This window comes from Myzus persicae, unplaced genomic scaffold (assembly GCF_001856785.1).
Source record: "Myzus persicae strain clone G006 unplaced genomic scaffold, MPER_G0061.0, whole genome shotgun sequence".
Classification (NCBI taxonomy): domain Eukaryota; kingdom Metazoa; phylum Arthropoda; class Insecta; order Hemiptera; family Aphididae; genus Myzus; species Myzus persicae.
In genome coordinates, this window is record NW_019104255.1 from 138,450 (window position 1) to 157,473 (window position 19,024).

Genomic DNA, 19,024 nt, shown 5'->3' on the forward strand with positions numbered 1-19,024 from the left:
CTCTCTCTCTCTCTCTCTCTATATATATATATATATATATGTATAATATGTACGTGTAGCCCCACAAAGCGCGGTTGTCAATTAGTGACGGTGTATCGTTTTCCGACCACTGTCGGGTAATAATAATATATACGTGTTGTGTATATACGCGTATACATGTATAATATTATGTACAAGTATGGGGCATGAGAAAAATAAGAAGAAGAAGAAGAAGACGAAGAAGATACACGGTAGGTATATATACCACCCGCAGTAGCATTCCAAAACCATTGGACATTCCAAAACATTTATAACGCATATACCCGTGCACGCACTTATATATATATTATACCTATGCCATCTCCCCTCCGCACCCGGCTGACCCTCCCCCGACCATCCCCCCGGACAAAGTCGTATATACATCTACAGATGTATCACACGGGTATTTGTAGGTATACATATATATAATATATGACATGATAATATAATGTGCTTACGTTCGACGTGCGCGTGTTTTAACCCGGTTGAGACAAAGTCCAAACGAATTTGATCCGACACGGCTGATAAGAGAGCTCGCCGACACAATAAAATTAGACACACCCGCCGGGTCGCTCGACCACATATTGAAATTCTTTTGGGGGGATGAACCGCGTGTGTATAATACTGTACGGGTACCTTTACAAATGCTATCTACGTGGTTGGTCTTATTACCAGCCATCGCGATCGTCGTTACTGGCGCTCAGTAGTGGTTGAAAAATGTGCAAGATAATCGATTGTTTTTCAAACGTTGCCGCAGAAATGGCCAATTATTGGTAAATAACACAGCAGGCGAACGACGTTGTTTCAAGTAATATGTTTATATTTTGTCGCTAGTGCCACGTTTGTTAAAATTACAACACTGTCACACTGACACTCAGGACGACGAATAAACAAACAAAATTTCCAACTACGCAGGAGATATAGACCAATAAGAATATAGTCGTGATCAAAATTTACTCTTCTGATAAGTAAAGAAATCTCTGATAAAAAAGTATGCCGTCAAAATATTGTCAAGTTCTGAAATTTATTGAGGTCTGGAGTTAATTTTCAATGATACTTTTATTTGGCCTTTTTTAAATACCGTTACAATTCCTAAATCTAACATTTGTTTATATTGCATTGCTGATTTAAATGTGTAAAAAATTATAATACTCACAATCAGAACTATAATTATACAGACTGTTCCAGATATTTGTTATTACAATATTTCTGTTACCTCCGATAATATATTACACTCATATAGTCATATATTAACTGCAGTAAATACTATTTAGCATTAATAATATAGGCTGACTGACGGTCTTCGCTCAGAATCGTTTTTCTTATGAAATCATTTATCATTGAATTCAAATTTACCACATTCATTATAGTAATCCACTCGACACCTAATACTGTACAACAGAGTGGTGTTCACTTTCCCACCATTTTTCTTCATTATTCTAAAACCATGTATTTTTTTTTATGACAAAAAGCTTGACAATTTAAAAAAAGGTTCTTCATAAAATATTCTTATAGCAATTATAGAATCAGTAGTATAAAAAGTCACAATTTTTTGTACAGCCATTTAAAATTCAAATTTTGAAGAAATTGGATACCTCTAATAGTTTAATCGAAAAATAACTAATAACTATTTTTTATCCATTCCATTGTAACAGTTTTATGTTTGATTCTTACACTGTGTCACATAGGCAACCCGGCAGTCGGGCAGTTCACTTTAAATAAAGTTGTTTCCCTCTGCTATTTTCTTTTATAATTCGATAAATATTAACTGTATAGGGATTTGAAAATTTTTGCCATAACATATATTTTTATTTTCTATAGGTACGCGGTGCCATTTTTAAATATATATTGGACCAGTTTTAAACTATTTATACCAGAACTTATACACACCATCCTACGGTACGTCTGTAGTTGGTACCTACGTATAGGTATGTTGTGACTTACAAAGTTGAAAACAACTAGTAATATTATATGAAATAATTTTTTTTGTAATATTCACGATTTTTTGTTGGTAAAAATTAATTCAACCTACCGTATATCGTAGAGAAAAATAAATTACTAATAGTAATACAAAAATATTTAATATTTAATTAAATATATGCTTCTTAATATTGGCTGTCAGGCCATCTCCGCAGTCAGAATCGTTTTTATTATGCAATGATCTTCTTTGAATTCCAAGTTTAAACCATCACAGTGACAAAACTATTCAATGATGAGGTAATCTCAAAACCAATTATACAGCAGAGCGAATTTATTCGGGATGATTTTTACTCGGTGATGGTGTGGGAAATGGCAAGTACATTTTTTACATTTCAAATACAGGTTTAATAATTGTAAGTATAATTTTGAATTTGTTGTACATTTGAATTGTTTACTAAAATATTTGATTATTATTATTAATTATGTAAATGACTAATTGAAATGGAAGTCACATACGTTGTTGAGTGCCTATAAAAGAAGTAACAAGAACAGTAACTGTGATTGTTGCTATAAATCGGGTTGAAAAATGTTTTATACAATTTCAAATATTTTACACGTCTTTTATTGAGTACTCGTAAGTACCATGATGAGTATTTCATGTAAAGTAACTTCCTCCATTATATTTTTCTCTGCGATCGAGAGACGATAAAATAGTTAGAATGAGGACATATAATCAGTTATACACTTATACTGAGTTATACCCGAACGTTGTCACGATTTTGAGTTTATAAATATACCAATATTGTTTTTACTTATATTTGTGTAATCGTGTTGAGAATCATTATTTCACCACTTAAAATCATTTTTGGTTTTCATGATTAAGTCTGCTGATTTGTTTTTTACATTATTATTGTTAATAAAAACAATATGGCTTTCGAAAACCTATTATTTTGTCAAAACAATATTAATTACAAGTTCTATGATTTAATTTATTTTATGGTACGTTAAAACATGTTTCTCATTGGTTCTAAATTCTAGAAATTAATCAAAACATAAAACTTTGATTCCAAGCCAGCGTCATCAGGAGTTTTGGATATGAGAAAGAATGGCGTGTAGTGTGTCACTAAACATTTAACATTAACCTAGATTAAATTTTCTAATTGTATCATAATTTTTATGTGATTACCTTAATAATAGTTTTTAAGAGGTTAAAATAGTATATTATACACATTGTAATAATAATTAACAGATTTTTAATATTTAGAATTATTTTTAACTTAATATCAGTAGAAAATCCTATTTTAAGGATTTACAATCACAATCCATTAATATATATAGTTTTTTTACTCGAGTTATGTTTTTAATTGTTTTAAATTGTCGTATTATATCTAAGCGTTATGTCGTTATGTGTATGTGACGAAGGAAGAGTAATGTTTGTATTTTTTTTTATTTTTTAATCAAGAAATCTATATAGTAACTGTTGGACGTAGGTATTATATTTTACAACGTATGAATGAAAAATCATTATTCTATGGATAAAAGCTATTTGGCATTCCATTATGGCGCTTAGGCAAGTTTCCTTAACAGTTCACGACAATCAGTCGCGTGCGCTATACATTTTATATTCAGACCACACAATAGACCAGAATGACTGGTAAAATACAGACTGGACATGCTATACGCGGTGAATCATTGATGAATGCAACAAAAAAAAATTCTATCGTTTTAAAATATTGGGTATATCAGCTATTAACTTCAACCTATAGTGTAATGAAAATAAAATACATTTATAGAACTTTATAATAATATGATAGTATGATACATTAATATAAATTATTATACATTGTTTATTATCATTACATTTAAATAGTTTATAATAAAATATTACGGAACATACAAAAATAAGGATCATATAATATATTAGGTGTTCGAACTTAGTTTCCTATAAAGTAAGCCAAGTTAAGGCTCTGGTCTTTGGATGAAATTAAGTTTCTAAGAAATTATACCTATGTTTTGCGCAGGTCATTAACAGGGTTCTAGATTTCTGGCACTGAAAAATGTAGAAATACGCTCAACAAAATGCACAAATTATTTTAAAACAATCACATTTTTAACTAATTTTTAAACAGTACACAAGAATAACAAAAAAATAATGATTTATAAAATACTGGATTCATAAAAAAAGTGTTATTATTTAGTTCATAAATTAATATTTAGTATAGGATTTTTTTTTCCTAAGAATTTCCTAAGTTTTTTAAAAGCTATTATTTTATGTATTAAATTCATGTTTGCAAGTAGTGATTTTGTATAAAATAAGCAATTAAAAGAAATCTGTATTAATATAAAAAGTAAACAATGATTAAATATGTAATGTGAAACAATTTTTTTTTCAAGTGAATATGAACTTTAATTTGGAGATTTGATATTAAAGGATAAGGGTATCCCATAGGTATTTACTATCTAGTGAATTACAATTTAGACTTGGATTAATGTGAATACTTAGCTACCAAAGCCCAAACCCAATACATTTCAAGTTGTGTTATATTTTGATTATACAATTTTGGTTTTTGATTGGCAGTGAAGTGTGCCTTAAAAGTCTTAATGGCTTGAACCTCATCGGTTGTATTGTAACCGTAAACACCCAAATAATTGACAAACAGCTTCTGGTCAGGTATACGCGGACACGGCGTTGAGGGACGGTACTTGGCAATTACGACTGTCTCGTCCATTTCATCGTCATCCAACCAAGCACCTATGCTATAGGTCTTATACAATTCTCCCCACGGAAACATTACGCCAGGATCAATTTTTCTGTTTGGAGCTACATCTGAGTGTCCCACTACATTGTGCGGTAACACTTTATACTGGTTGGCCATTCGAGCCACCGTTAAACCGACAATACGTATTTGATCATGAAAAAACGGGTCCCACGAATCATTTGGTTCATTATACCCAAAATTAACGATTTCGATACCTATTGATATGGAATTGATTGACGAGTAGTTGCCCCATAAAGATATTCCGGCGTGATGCGAAACGCAATTTTCTGGCACGATCTGCAGACATCACAATCATCATTTATATTTTATAATAATGCAATTCATAATAATATACACATTTTATTACTAAGTCACTAAATATATTTTATGATAAAAATAATCCCGTTACGAAAAATGAATATTAATTATTATTAGAAAGTATTGAGGTGCAATTGGATATTGAATATACAATCGGGTACCTATCAACCTATCTATATAATATAATTTACAGAATGAAAAACAAGTTTTATATATTATTCTTTGAAACTTGACTTTATAACAATTAAAAATTAAATAGTGAAAAATAAAAAATTGAGCGTTTTCCACAAATAATCTGTATAAGCGTCTGATGTTTAAATTTTGACAAAATTGGGTATTCACGATTTTCTTATTTTGTTTTAAATATTTTGATGAAAAAATAAAATAACTGTAGATATTTTCACTAAATGATCCCAGTAACATAGTGCAAATTGACACTTTTTGAGTGATTTATATACATTTGACATTTGTTTAGTTTATTTTCTATAAATAACAATAAAAAAACTTGGTTAAAAAGTTTGAAAATTTAACACAGGGTTCCTCGAGAATTGTTATTATAGTTCTTTAAAAATGTTGAAGATACATTATGTATTCAAGTTCAAATTTAAACAAAATTACCTTTAATCAGGTATTAAGTGTTTGACTTTTATATCTAAAAATAAGGATAGACAATTTAATTTGAGGTTTCTCAGAAATAGTTTATAGTGGAACCAAACATCTTTTGATTTTTTTTTTCATAGTCATTTGAAGTTCAAATTTGGACGGAATTCGACGTACAAACGGAGAATATCGATTTTAGTTATTTTTTTATGATTATTAAAATATATTTTTCATGGGGATTGACATTTTTATCTTTAACTACGTATATTATTATATTTTATATAAGTACACAATGATATTTTCAAAATATTTAGATTAATTTTAGTTTACTACCTAACAAATATTTATAGTTTACACCGTGTTAAAAAAATATTTCAATAATGACTAGCAATAAAAAAAAAACAAACTCAGATCCATTTTTCGTAAGCAATGATGTCATTGAATTCAAATTTGACAAATCCATTACAAGGGACTTGATGACTAGGTTCCACGAGCTACACACTACTACTGTACAGCAGAGTGGTCAGTGGTTACCTTCTCTTTCTCTTTTTTGTATCTAAGTTTAGGAAAAAAGTAGAAATAAAGCGTTTTACCTGTAGTAATTGATTGTGTGTTCCAGCTTCGGTAGGTTTTGCTATTACATAATGAGAGCTGACATTGCTAGAAGTATTACTACGATTAGAAGTAAATATTTTTACAGTAGTTCCAAAATCTACATCAGTAAAATGTAGTACTATAACCATTATCTTATCATTCACATTTCTGTTATGGAAATGATTTCTACTTTCATTTGGACTTTTAAATGGACTGATTGCATAACCATGTATTGGATTGAGGTATTTTTTATACACCATGATTTCATTGTGTTCTGTCACACGAAAACATTTAGGATAAATAATTTCAATAGGCTGTAATACTTGATCATACGTTATATTTGTGCTAGAAAAAAGTGGCACCAAAATCAAATGAAATGTAACAATATATATATATTTTATCATTATTACGAGTTTAAATATTAAACTTATTACAAATAAATATATATTTTATAAATTGATTTAAAAACTATTGCACATTTCTGATTTCTTAAATCGGATATAGTATCACTGATAAATTTAAACATTATATTGTAATGAACTGATTACATAATAATAAATTAATAACTAATACATACCTATAGATAGGTAGTTTATTTACGATAATATTTTTAATAACATCTATATTATCTATTCTGTCAATAGCAATGTTGTTTGGTTTTACTATACAGAGTGATTCTTTTAATAGTAAATACTCATTATCAAAAATGATTAATACTTTATACTTTGAAATAATACATTTTGAAATTATATTTTCTTCATTATTTCAAACTAGATTAAAGTTATTAATTTATTATATATGTTGTAAGTTCATATGAAGAGTGTAGTTGATCACGATTTTGCAGGGTACCATATCACTTCGTTCGTCTTAAGTTTAAATACTTAGTCAAAATTATGTTTTTATTTAAAAAAACTCTTAGAAAAATATTCTGCTTTAAAGTTTGAAATTAACTGATAAAAAATAAATTATAATGATAAGAATAGGTAGAAAAAATATGTATACATTTTTAATGCTGTTTTTTGAAACATATTTTCAAAAACTTACTTATAAATAAGGAGTTTTTATTGTTGAAAAATCATCATGTATGCTACAAGTTCAACTTGAGGTTATCTTTTTTCGAATGGTAAAGTAATGTTATAATTATTACAAATAATTAAATTCTCGGGAGCTGGTCACATGTTCGAATGACGTCTGTTAGAATAAAAAGTTTTTGAAGTATTATTTGTTAGAAGGTCATATTATTATATTCTAATCGTAAAATAATAATAAATTGAAGTAATCCAAATGTACATAAATAGGCACTATTAAATATAATTAAGTTATTTTTCAAATGTAGGCAAGTTGGTGAGTGAAAAATATAAATTTGAGTTAGTGAAGGTAAGCCGACACTAAGAACATTATTGAGTTATAAGTTAATAGTGAACAAACAATATATTAAACTCTAAAAGTTAAGGGGTGTGTCATCAGTGGACCATTTGTTTTCTTTCTCTAATTTACGTGAAACATCAATTTTAAGTTTAGCAGAAATAACCCTGTTTCCATGTGTTATTATTACTTTTAACAGTGGCGTACCCAGGAATTTTTCAAAAGGGGGGTCCAAATTTTTTTAACATGTAAAAATATTATAGAATCAGTGGGTTACACCTTATACATTTTAAATTCTGTTAATCCATAGGGGGGGGGTCCAGGGGTCCAGATCCCCCTCCTGCGTACGCCCGTGTCTTTTAAAATTAAAACGAAATAATGAATTCGCCTATTATCAAATTTTGAGTTAAGAACATTTCCGGTGTCGCAAGTTAGCTTTTTTAAGATATTTTAATTTTAATTTGGTTTATAATCACTTTTAAATTATAATAATTTACACACTCATAACTTTCATACAAATTAAAATATCATAAAATAACCAACGTAGAGAAACAGCTAATGTTCGTAACTTAATGTTTAATAAAAGGCCATAGGTGAATTCATTCTAATATTAAAAGTAACAACACTGGAATGGTTCCACTAAACTTAAATTGCTATGTTGAGCGTAGGTCAGATAAAAAAAACAAATGGTGCACTGACATCCTATTAAGGTTATATGAAGTAAAATATTTACTAAACTCAGTTGTAAAGGAAAAAACAAATATTTATAATTACCACTTGGTTCACAAATTCTTCTTCTTCTTCTTTGAACCCTTATACTCTCTAAGAGTTTTCACCTCGATCTCGGGCTAATTCTCTCCATTCTTAGAATCCCATTCTGTCAAGGTCCTCTTCCATTACGTCTAACCATCTTTTTCTAGGTCACCCTCGTGGTCTTTTTCCAGTTGACTTACACTCCAGGACTGCTCTACTTATATACGTGGACAAGTCGCTGTCAGTGTACCTAACTTTGAGAAATAATTCGACTTATAGATGAGACTCAGCAAGTTGTGGATTGGACTTAGCACTTGGTATATTTTTAACGTGGTTTGAATTAATTACTTTCTAAATTTAAAAACAATCTTTGAGATTTTTGTCGAATTAATAACAGTTTTTTAGTACATAAGGTACAAACATATATTTAATTTTAAGAATTTAAGATATAGTTGTTTTTAATTGAGACCATGTAAACACGATGCACGCTTGTACCAGTTGTATCTGATCTTCCCGACTAACCAATGGCAACTATTTATAAACAAAAAAAAAGTTTTAATTTCCACCGTAATTCTCAAAGTCCTTGTTTAAGGACCTCTTTAAAATGTGAATTTGAGAAACCCTTTCTTAGTGGGCCTTTACATCATGAAACGAAACTATTGACCAAATTTCATAGGTACTCTTAGCTCGGCGGTCTTTGCTTGGCGATGATGAATCAGTTAGTTACGATAAGTTATTTTATGTACCTTTAACTGTATAGATAGTAGATATCTACTATAGTCATATAGAATAATAATTTATTCGACCATTCAATTTATATTTAAATGTATTATTGTTTTTGAGAATATATTTATTGAAACAAACAAACAAAAATAATAATAAAAATCATTTATAAACTTTCGAATTAAATAACAGTATTATATTAAGGTTTATTCGAATGGTAGGTATTGGGTTGTGACGTTTGACGTTTAGTTCAAGAAGTTTTTTAGTGTTATTATTCATGCAATGTATTGTTGTCATTTTCCAGACTTTTTAACATTTCATATTCTGTCGTTTCAGTATTTACTCAAGAAATTACATAACTAACGTCATACGTTAACTGTGTATTTTTGATTAATTAACTTTTGTTCATTGTAATCATCTCCTGAAATGTGCCGAAATTTTCGTAATGTAAACCAACTCATCAGTATACCTAAGGTTAAAAAAGTCGCTAAGTCTATAGTCGTAAGCGTTAAGTTACCAGTTTGACGTCTCTATCTCTACCGATGATCGCAAAACCACCTGCAGGTTATTACAGTCTAACAAACTGGTCATGAATACTGTTTTTTGATACGTAATAATAGTCGGTTGGAGTATGTGACTAGAACACGAGATAGCCCAACAGTGCGCGTTATCTTGTAGGTGGCATTGCCCGAGTATGGGCAAACTGTTATTATTATATTTCCAAGTATTATTATGGCTGTACCGCGGTATTTATGATGAATCCCGGCAGAGACAACACAAATAATGGATATCTGACCATAAACAGGAGAACATAATATTACTTTGTTATAGGTAGGTACCTACCTGCTGCTATATTTTACAACAGATAAAAACATGTTTTTTCAAAAGAAAAATGATAGTTTTAAGAGTGCATTAGCTTCGCCTTACGCTTTTATAGGTACATATACTTGATGCATAATACTTATGTATACACTAGTCACTACGTGAAGAATAAAGGTAATATTTTAAAAATGTACTTTTGTTACTTTTTCTTTAACTTATAAGATATAGTAACTTTAATATAAAAATGACAAAAATATAATTCGATTAAGTGCGTAGTTGTTAAAATGGAAACATTGTTAATAACAATTCAACATTACAAGCTTATATCTGGGTGTTTTCCAAATATAATGAACAATATTTTATTGACCATCATAATATTATTATGTATGGTTATGACTTAAACAAATTACAGTAGAAGCATCTATGTGTCTTTGCTATACTGGCCAGAATTTTGATTGTGGCTATGAAATAATACCATCATATCCATCGGTGAGATGAATTTACTATACAGTGTGCATGACGAGGATTAGTCATTTTTAATAGGTACACATAAATTTAATATATGGCTGTCTGAAATTCACAATATATAATGTATACCTTGTGTACCTATATAGCAGTGGTTTTCAAACTTTTATTACACACGGCACACCGTACACCCTATAATAATTTTCACGACATATTGATCTTTTTTTAGATGAAAAATTCAATGCAATCAGTAATTTATGGAAAAATCGCGGCACACTTAGTGGATACTCGCGGCATATCAGTGTGCCGTGGCATACCCAGTTTGATAACCACTGCTATATAGTGTTTACCATCACCTATAGTTTTAAATAAACAATTTATTTTAAATTTTGTGCAAAGCAAGGGTCGTTTTAATTTTGTAATAATGTCCAAGCAAACTAAAAACTTTCTGTAAACATTTATTTTGGGAGAACGTATTATTTATTTTTAGTCTATTTTCGAAAAATATGTGTTTTGAAACGACTCGCAACTACTTATAGTTTCAAGTATTTTAACAATAGTTATATTATACTTGTTTTTACCCTTTGTTATATTCTGTGTAATATATATAATTTTATACTGACTATCTGAGTAATAGGTACTGAAATTTACTTCAACGACCTTCATATATTGTTGACAGTGAAATTACCTAAGCTAGATAATAGTTGAGCCATCAACCAAAAATAATAGTTATGGTGAGCCCTAAAATAAAGATAAAGACATTTAGAACACAAAACAACATTATGGCCTTTCATTGTATAAAAGCAAAAGCGCTCGTGTGTGTGTGTGTGTGTGTGTGTGTGTGTGTGTGTGTGAGAGAGAGAGAGAGAGAGAGAGCTTGTTTGTACTCAGTACTGATGTGTACAGCGAGAACGTACTATGTTACACAAAATCGAAGCTGTAAGATGTGGCGCCAGCGATCGTCTGAAAGGGATGTTTTATGAATGAAGTTTTTGGTATGTCGCCCACGTGGAATGCGAATATCCCTTCACAGCGTGTGTAACTATATGGACCGAGGTTTATATTTCAGAGGGGATGATATTGCGGGGATGAAGGGGTAGCCATTGACGTGGCGCCAACGAATCCCCGACAAAGGATTAATAGCCATTGGGTTCCGAAGAATACTTTTCGATATAAAACGCAGTCCTATATAAATCATAATACAATGACATACTTGAATGCATCATTGAAAAGAAGATCAAATTAATTTTCTTGTATGTTAAAATATTTTATTTTTATTTTTTTGCCAGTATATTGACTATTTATAATTAATATCAAAAATAATATGATTAACATTTTTTAAAATAAGTTGCATTCGTTACTCATACAATATTTTTCCGAACAAAATAGCTATAATTATTATATTTAATTCAATAAGTAAAGTTACACTATACATTAAGTATTAGGGAATAGGTACTTATTAACGTCTGTGTTATACATGGTGCGATAACTGGAACAGAAAGAACAGACTGTTAGTATAAATTAAAGTAAATATAAATTATTGTTCACATCAATATTTAAAAAAATATTCTTTCTATACAATTTATAAATACTTGTGCTATATTTACAACATTATTATTTTAATTTTTATTTCTTGAAATTGAAAATAAAAAATTTTCAAACTTGGTTCATTTTTTTTTTTTGGAAAATTTCAAAATAGCCAATTTGTTTATCAAATAATAAAAAAAATGTTGGTGGTAAAAACATTTATCTAAGTCTTGTAGTTTATTTTTTAGAATTTTTTTAAATTTAAATATTTTTTTTAAGTAAATTAATTTAGAACATAATAACTTTTTTCAAAATATTATTCTAAACATTTTCTGACATGATTATATTTCTTAAATTGTTTACCATCCATATAATTTAAGACTTTTTCTAAGGCTTCAAATCCTTTAATAACCCAATCTAAAAAATTATTTTTCGATAAAAAAGTAATACCTAGATTGATATGATTACTATACTACTTGTTAATAGTAGTTCTCTTTTTTTGCATATTTATTAAACATATTTGACATATAATAATATGCTGGCTTATATAATATAGTTAATATAGTATACCTAATATTCAATCAATACTGTTATTCTATTTTATATTTTTTTTACTATACATTTTAAACATAATAGTTTTACACATTTTTAAAATCCTATTTGGAAAAAATTATTTTGTGAATTTCAATTGAATATTCGTATACTTATGTTCTGACATATTGTAATAAAGTATATTACTATGTTAAATTTAAACGATGATAATTTACGTTGGATTAAAAAAGACTCAAATGATGCTGCAATGGTATATCATCATTATTTTTAAATGATTTATAAGTAGGAATTTTTATTTTTTAATTGTTCAATAGAACTTTACAGAAACACCTGATGGCAATCTTCAAGAATGTAATTCATCTAAAGCTTTTTATGTAAATATTATATTTATTCACTCACACAATAACTATTATATCGTTAACTGTGTTAAGAATAATAGATGTTTAATAAATTAGAGCCTTAAAGAAAAATACAACAGAAACAATTTGATAAAAGGCGATGAAAATAATGATAGTTTAACTTCTTTGATTCGGTCAAATCAACAAAATCGATCGAACAAAACACCTAACCCTATTGAAGTAATTTGTTGTGTTTATCGTTTATGATAAGAGATAATGTTCATATAATATGTTTGCTATATTTTTAAGGATAGTAGAAAGTCAGATGCCTGTGCACTGGTAAGAAGGCGACATATAACAGATACAAATAGTTTAAAACATTTTAACATGCATCCCACGTGTACTTTAAATATATATAATGATTATCATTCAAATTCATTTATGACCAATTCAAAATCTATAAATGATGTATCAAAATGTTTTACTCGTGGCCAGTCCTTTGCTGAGCACATTGTTCCAAGTAGCCAATCAACAGTATGTTTAGAATTTATTACGTTTACACTGTGTTAATGTTTTACATAACATTATTACTTACCTATAGCTCAAAACGAATAATTGCATTACGGAATCATGGAGAGAAATCAATCATGTTGATAAAATTAATCTTACTGCAGCTTTATTATCTCACTTGGTGGGTACCTACAATAATTTAATGGGTAAAATAAGTATTGTAGTCAATAGGTAATATATAATGTACTTTGTATTAAAATGTCAATATTATTTATTTAAAAATAACATATTTTTCATTAAAAAAAAACTTAACAATAATAAAAAACTAAAAAAAACTAGAAAACTTCAACTATACAGAAATAGCACAAAAACCAAATTATTTTTAAAACTTTGTCGAGCTTAGAACATGCAAATTTACATATTTAGTTAAAAATTTTATTCGATACAAATATTATTTATTTTTGAATTGCATATTTGCATCATAAAACCAAGTTAGTTTTTCAAAACTTTATAATTATTTTAGATTTTGAGCGGAGCGATGAATGTATTGATTTTACAATGATGTGTGTTTTTATTTTTTTTTTGTGTCTGTCATCACGGTTTCTTGCAGTAAAAGTGCTTTGATTTTCTTAGAGCATCTTTTCTGGCAGGAAAGTGAATCTAATTGGTGCATTCGGGAGATTAAAATTTAAGAATCGTAATAATTTTCAAAACTAACAGGAAAAATAAACAAAAAATTAAGGAAAAACGGGAATTTTTACTCAAAACCATTTTTCGAAAAAATAGATTTTGGTATTTAGTGTAACTCTTACAAAAATGACCGTAGATGCATGACATTTTCACTGAATATTTGTGTGATCATTTTCTATGCACCATAACATTTTCAAAATATTATGATTTGCGCTGAACTATTTATAGGCAAATTAAATTTTCAACTATTATTTGTTTTTTTTTTAAACCCAAGTCGATAAAAAAATGTTCACTTGAAAATGTAATACGAGGTTCTTTGTAAGCTGTTGTTAATGAAAATTAAAAAAAAGTTGAGCGTAAATCTACAGTAACTTTTTATGAGCGCTGAAACATAGAATTTTGACAAAATTCGTGAAAATCATGAAAATTATCAAATTATGTTTAGTCATTCATAAAAATGTTTCTATTTATATTTAAGATTTAAAAAATTAATACAAGATTCCTTACAAGTTTTTCTACCTTTATCAAAAAAAATTCTATCGGAAAGTCAAATTAAATTTTTATGAGCTTTTGAAATTTCAATTTTTACACCATTGAATATTCACTCGATTTCTCTTGTAGCGATTTTCTTATTTTGTTGTAATTAAAAAACGAATTACTGTTGACACTTAAAATTTATACCAAATGTTTATTTCATCAATACTCGACTTTAACGGACACTGAATTTTATTGGTTGGGTCAAAAAGCATGATAATTTAATACAAGACTATTGATATATTATTACAATAGCAGTTGAAAAATATTAAAAATACATGGGCACGATTTTTTTTTACAAGCATTTAAAGTAAAAATGTTGACAATATTTATCAAGTTGAAAATTGAAAATGATTTTGTAGTTATAAATGTATAAATTGTTCAATTTTTATAGGTAAGGATTAGAAATTTAAAGCAAGGTTCCCACTTAAGCAGTTTTTCCCATAACTAATAAATCTATAAAATATATGAATATACAGTTATTTTTTCAGACATTTTAAGTTAAAATTTGGACAAAATTGCATATTAACACAAAGCATAATGGTTATCATTTTGTTGTAATTCGGTTCCAAAACAGCCCAATTTTACATAGGTAAAGTTTCAATATTTCTCCAGCATCACTGATAATTTAAGAATAATATTAATTCAACTTACCGGCTACCATATTAATAATAAGTAATAACAATATAAAATATCCTAAACTGACATACCGTCTCTGCTCAGCATCGTTTTTCGTATACAATGATTTGATATCTTTGAGTTCAAATTTAATACCATCCATTACAGCGACCTCTTAGACACCTGATGTATAGCAGAGCGACATCCACTTAACCGCTTTTTTTTGTTGGTTTTTCCTGATTATTTTTAAAAATGCTAAGAATTTAACAATTTAAATCCATTTTTCTACAAGAAACCATTATCAATGTTGAAGATTGAAGCATTCAAATTTCTCTTAGAGGTGACACACACAAAATTTTAAAAATTTTAAAAATAAACCCGACACATAACTGTGAATCAGAATTTAAAATTTGGATTATTTGTTTTAAGGACTCACTATATGTCAAGAATATAATATTTTAATTTTTCCAGTTTCTAAATTGTTGCAATACTGTCTATATTGTGTATAAATAGTTAAATCAGTAAACAGTAATGATAAAATGATATACTATAGTTAAATCTGTAGAAATGAAATATAATATATATTTTTATGTATACTAAGTTTCTATAAAAAAATTCTATAAGAGCTTTAACAACATAAAATTTTCAAACATTGTGGTATATAATTATTAATTTTTATGTATTAGAATTCATTGACCAATAAGATAATGCCGCTTATTAATTTACATTCATTAGCCAATCCATTTCAGCAAATTCCAATTCAGGTACGGATATATTATATTTTATAATTTTATTTTACATGCCATTATAATAATGTAATATAAATATTATATTAGTATATTATTATAATTTAAGTTTATTATAATTTGTTTAAGAGTTAAAATTGTTTATAAAATTAAAAATATTATACAGTGTCCTACTGGATGTGTGCTGAGTTTTAAATGTAACGATGGATACAGCTGATATTAGAGAAATTTAATTTTTAATCTATGTTATTATTTATTTATTAATTTATTATAATTTATAGTTGTTGATATAACTTAAACTGGTTATTTATAAGTTACAAAAAATAATTACTTAACAAGTGCACTGTTTTATATCATAATATTATAATCTGCAGGACATCTGGTGGTGTTTCATTTAACGTTATTGTTAAAGTTGAGGTGTGAATGCATATCATTATTATTTATTAAACTTTTTATTGATCAACACATTTGTATTTTATATTTTAAATTTCGTCAAAAAATTGTTATTAAAAGTTTCTTATAATTTATAGTTATAAATTTGTGATTGTTGTCCTTTTTCTGTAGAGGGCCGACATACTCAATTTTGGTTTATGTGTTTAGGTTTGTCGTATGGCTAATAATATAAATTTGAATATGGCTGAAGTGTTATGTAGAAAAAGAACCGAAGTTGCTGTAATTTCCTGGATGGCAATCACACTGAATCAGTAAAATACATTAATATAGGTATACTTATTAAAAAGGTACAACAAATTATATAAACTAATACAATTTAACCAGTGAATCTATTTTAAAATCAAACAAAACAATAATAAACATAAAAAAATATTTCAAAATTTTAAAAAAATTTTGTTTTTTTACCTTGTTTCTATTTTTGTGTTACACAAATTACAAATAATTTTATCAAAAATTGAAATGTTTTGGTAAAAATTTACTCTTTTTTCTTAATTTTTTTTATTTTTGCTGGGTTATTTTGAATAATACTAGAAATGCCCCCCCCCCACAGTACCAACTATATAACATTTTCTACCAATGACTTCTCTTAAAGTTGAAATTGAAGCAATTTAATTGCTCTAAAAGCCAAAAGGGGATGACAGATACACTCAACATTTCTATATTTCGATCAAGTTTGCTTAAATCTCTCCCCCTGTCCATCTTACAATGTATTACAAGCATAATTTTATACAGTTACAAATTATAATGATCTTATTAAGCAAACATAACTTCATAAGAATGGAAGATTAACTACAAACAAGGTACATATTATATATATATTTAATAAATGATAATATTACCTGAAGAATTCAAGAAGTTATTTAAATCATATTACATTGTTCTTAATTATCTTGTATCACCAGGCCTGTTTAGAGGGGGGGAGGGTCTCTAGGTCAAAATTAACTCAGGCCACCGAAGATCATTGGGCCCCATGCGTCCATGCAAAAAAAAAATACGGCAAAATTAGGTGAGTGTAAAAACTATAGTTTATAGACATGTCGCGTTGTGTCGCGGTTGCGTTGCCGTCATCAGTTGCTTTTGGTGAAAAGTATGAACTTAGTTTTAATATCTTGAAATAAAATTTAAATACAAAAAGGACCAATTGCATGATTCTTCAAGGAGCCCCAAAATATCTCTGAAAGGGCTTGCGTAGCACAGACGTATAACATTAATATTTGAGCAAATTATATCAGTGATAATGTGGTATGTTATACATACCTTGTTTCGTCGTATACGTGTATACTCGTTTATTAAAATAAAATATCGAAAAAATGTTACCTATTTCTAATATATTATAAAATATTATAATAAAGTGTGTGAATCGAGAATATTTTTAACATAATATTTTGTACTGAACAAATTTTAAAATATACATATTTTTTTGTATTATTAATACTAGGTAACTGAATTTTATACAATTTAAACAAAATTGGTTCCGTAATATCCACAATATCTCATAATATGTGAATCGTGATTTTCGATTTGTCCAAGTCTATATACTGATGCACTCTCGTGTTTTCGGTATGAAATTTTCCAGACGCGATTTATGTGTACTAATTCAATTTGTTATTTATTCACCGGCACAAAAGACGTATAATTCTGTTAGTCTAAAAATATCGGTGCATTTGACGAACGTCGCAATAGTAAATGTTATAACTTATAAGTAATATAATATAAATCGGGCTCGGCGGTTGTTGGATGAGCGTGGGCTAGTATACTAAATATATATATTTGTGACTTGAGTACCATATAGTATATTTTGTACTATTGACATATAGGGTAGCATTAGATAAGAATATCGTATATCCGATCTAATGAAACTTTAAATTAGTCTCTGATTGGAATCTTCTCTTGGTGGGCCTGACAGTATTAATATATAATATAGGTATAACATTGTTTTTTTGTAATCTGTTAAGATAAATTTTTGGGTAAGGAAAAAAACATTAATGGTTAAAACACAAATTTAAATTCCTTTAAAATTAAAAAAATCTGCATGGATCTTTAACGAATGATTTCCAATTTCCTTAAATGTCTTCTATTTATATTATATGTTGATAGATTTTTCTGAATAATTAGTTACACAATAACAAAATGAGTCATCATATAAATTAAAACTAAATCCAACACAGTATTCATATGTAATTGTGAAAATATAAAGCTTTGTAGTAAATGAAATGAAACATTATTATCTACATATACAATTCTATCTTAAACAGATGGGCTTATGCTGTATAATATTAATATGCAATAATAATATTATTTGAATTTTATACATATTCAATAATTTAGAAGCATAGATATATTTATTAACACATTCAGCTGTATACATTTTGAGAAATATTTTAAATAAAAATGCTAACAGTTTATACATCGTGATTTTTAGATTTTTCTTGTAGCTTTATGAACGTCATATAGGTTTTAATTTTTCAATTTACATTTCGGTAGGGGGCCACTAATATTTCTCGTCTTATCATATAATTGTCTGAATACAAATATACTTGTATACATGTACACATCCAAATGTCCACTAATTTGTCTACTATTTTATAATAAATGTCCAAAAAGCAACGAATCACATTAATTCCACGATAGCCGCGAACAGATAACACTGTTGTGTGAAAGCACATAAAAATGTCGTCTCGGGACAAGGTTTTTCAATTAACCCGCAATAAACACCTCT

General features: G+C 28.0%; 2 protein-coding genes across 2 annotated transcripts; one reads left to right on the forward strand and one right to left on the reverse strand.

The window, feature by feature from the left end:
* Positions 1–3,765: 3,765 nt before the first annotated feature.
* Positions 3,766–6,663, reverse strand: LOC111040498 (N-acetylmuramoyl-L-alanine amidase AmiD-like). The gene is made up of 2 exons (XM_022324430.1): positions 6,209–6,663; positions 3,766–4,994 (listed from the first exon to the last, which is right to left on the reverse strand). The coding sequence occupies exons 1-2, from the start codon at positions 6,611–6,613 to the stop codon at positions 4,425–4,427; spliced, it is 975 nt and encodes a 324-aa protein (XP_022180122.1). The 5' UTR covers positions 6,614–6,663; the 3' UTR covers positions 3,766–4,424.
* A 5,940-nt stretch (positions 6,664–12,603) lies between these two features.
* On the forward strand, positions 12,604–16,452 carry LOC111040490. The gene is made up of 7 exons (XM_022324421.1): positions 12,604–12,666; positions 12,731–12,790; positions 12,872–12,994; positions 13,064–13,288; positions 13,356–13,445; positions 15,793–15,885; positions 16,426–16,452. The coding sequence occupies exons 1-7, from the start codon at positions 12,604–12,606 to the stop codon at positions 16,450–16,452; spliced, it is 681 nt and encodes a 226-aa protein (XP_022180113.1).
* The last annotated feature ends 2,572 nt before the right edge of the window (positions 16,453–19,024 follow it).

What these genes read in the sequence shown, in the direction of transcription:
- LOC111040490 (XM_022324421.1), top strand. Translation starts at nt 12,604, where the DNA reads ATGTTAAATTTAAACGATGATAATTTACGTTGGATTAAAAAAGACTCA. An exon ending in TTCCAAGTAGCCAATCAACA is followed by an intron (nt 13,289 to 13,355) that starts GTATGTTTAGAA and finishes ACTTACCTATAG; the next exon opens with CTCAAAACGAATAATTGCAT. An exon ending in TTCAGGTACGGATATATTAT is followed by an intron (nt 15,886 to 16,425) that starts ATTTTATAATTT and finishes TAGAGGGCCGAC; the next exon opens with ATACTCAATTTTGGTTTATG.
- LOC111040498 (XM_022324430.1), bottom strand. Translation starts at nt 6,613, where the DNA reads ATGATAAAATATATATATATTGTTACATTTCATTTGATTTTGGTGCCA. An exon ending in CACACAATCAATTACTACAG is followed by an intron (nt 4,995 to 6,208) that starts GTAAAACGCTTT and finishes TGATGTCTGCAG; the next exon opens with ATCGTGCCAGAAAATTGCGT.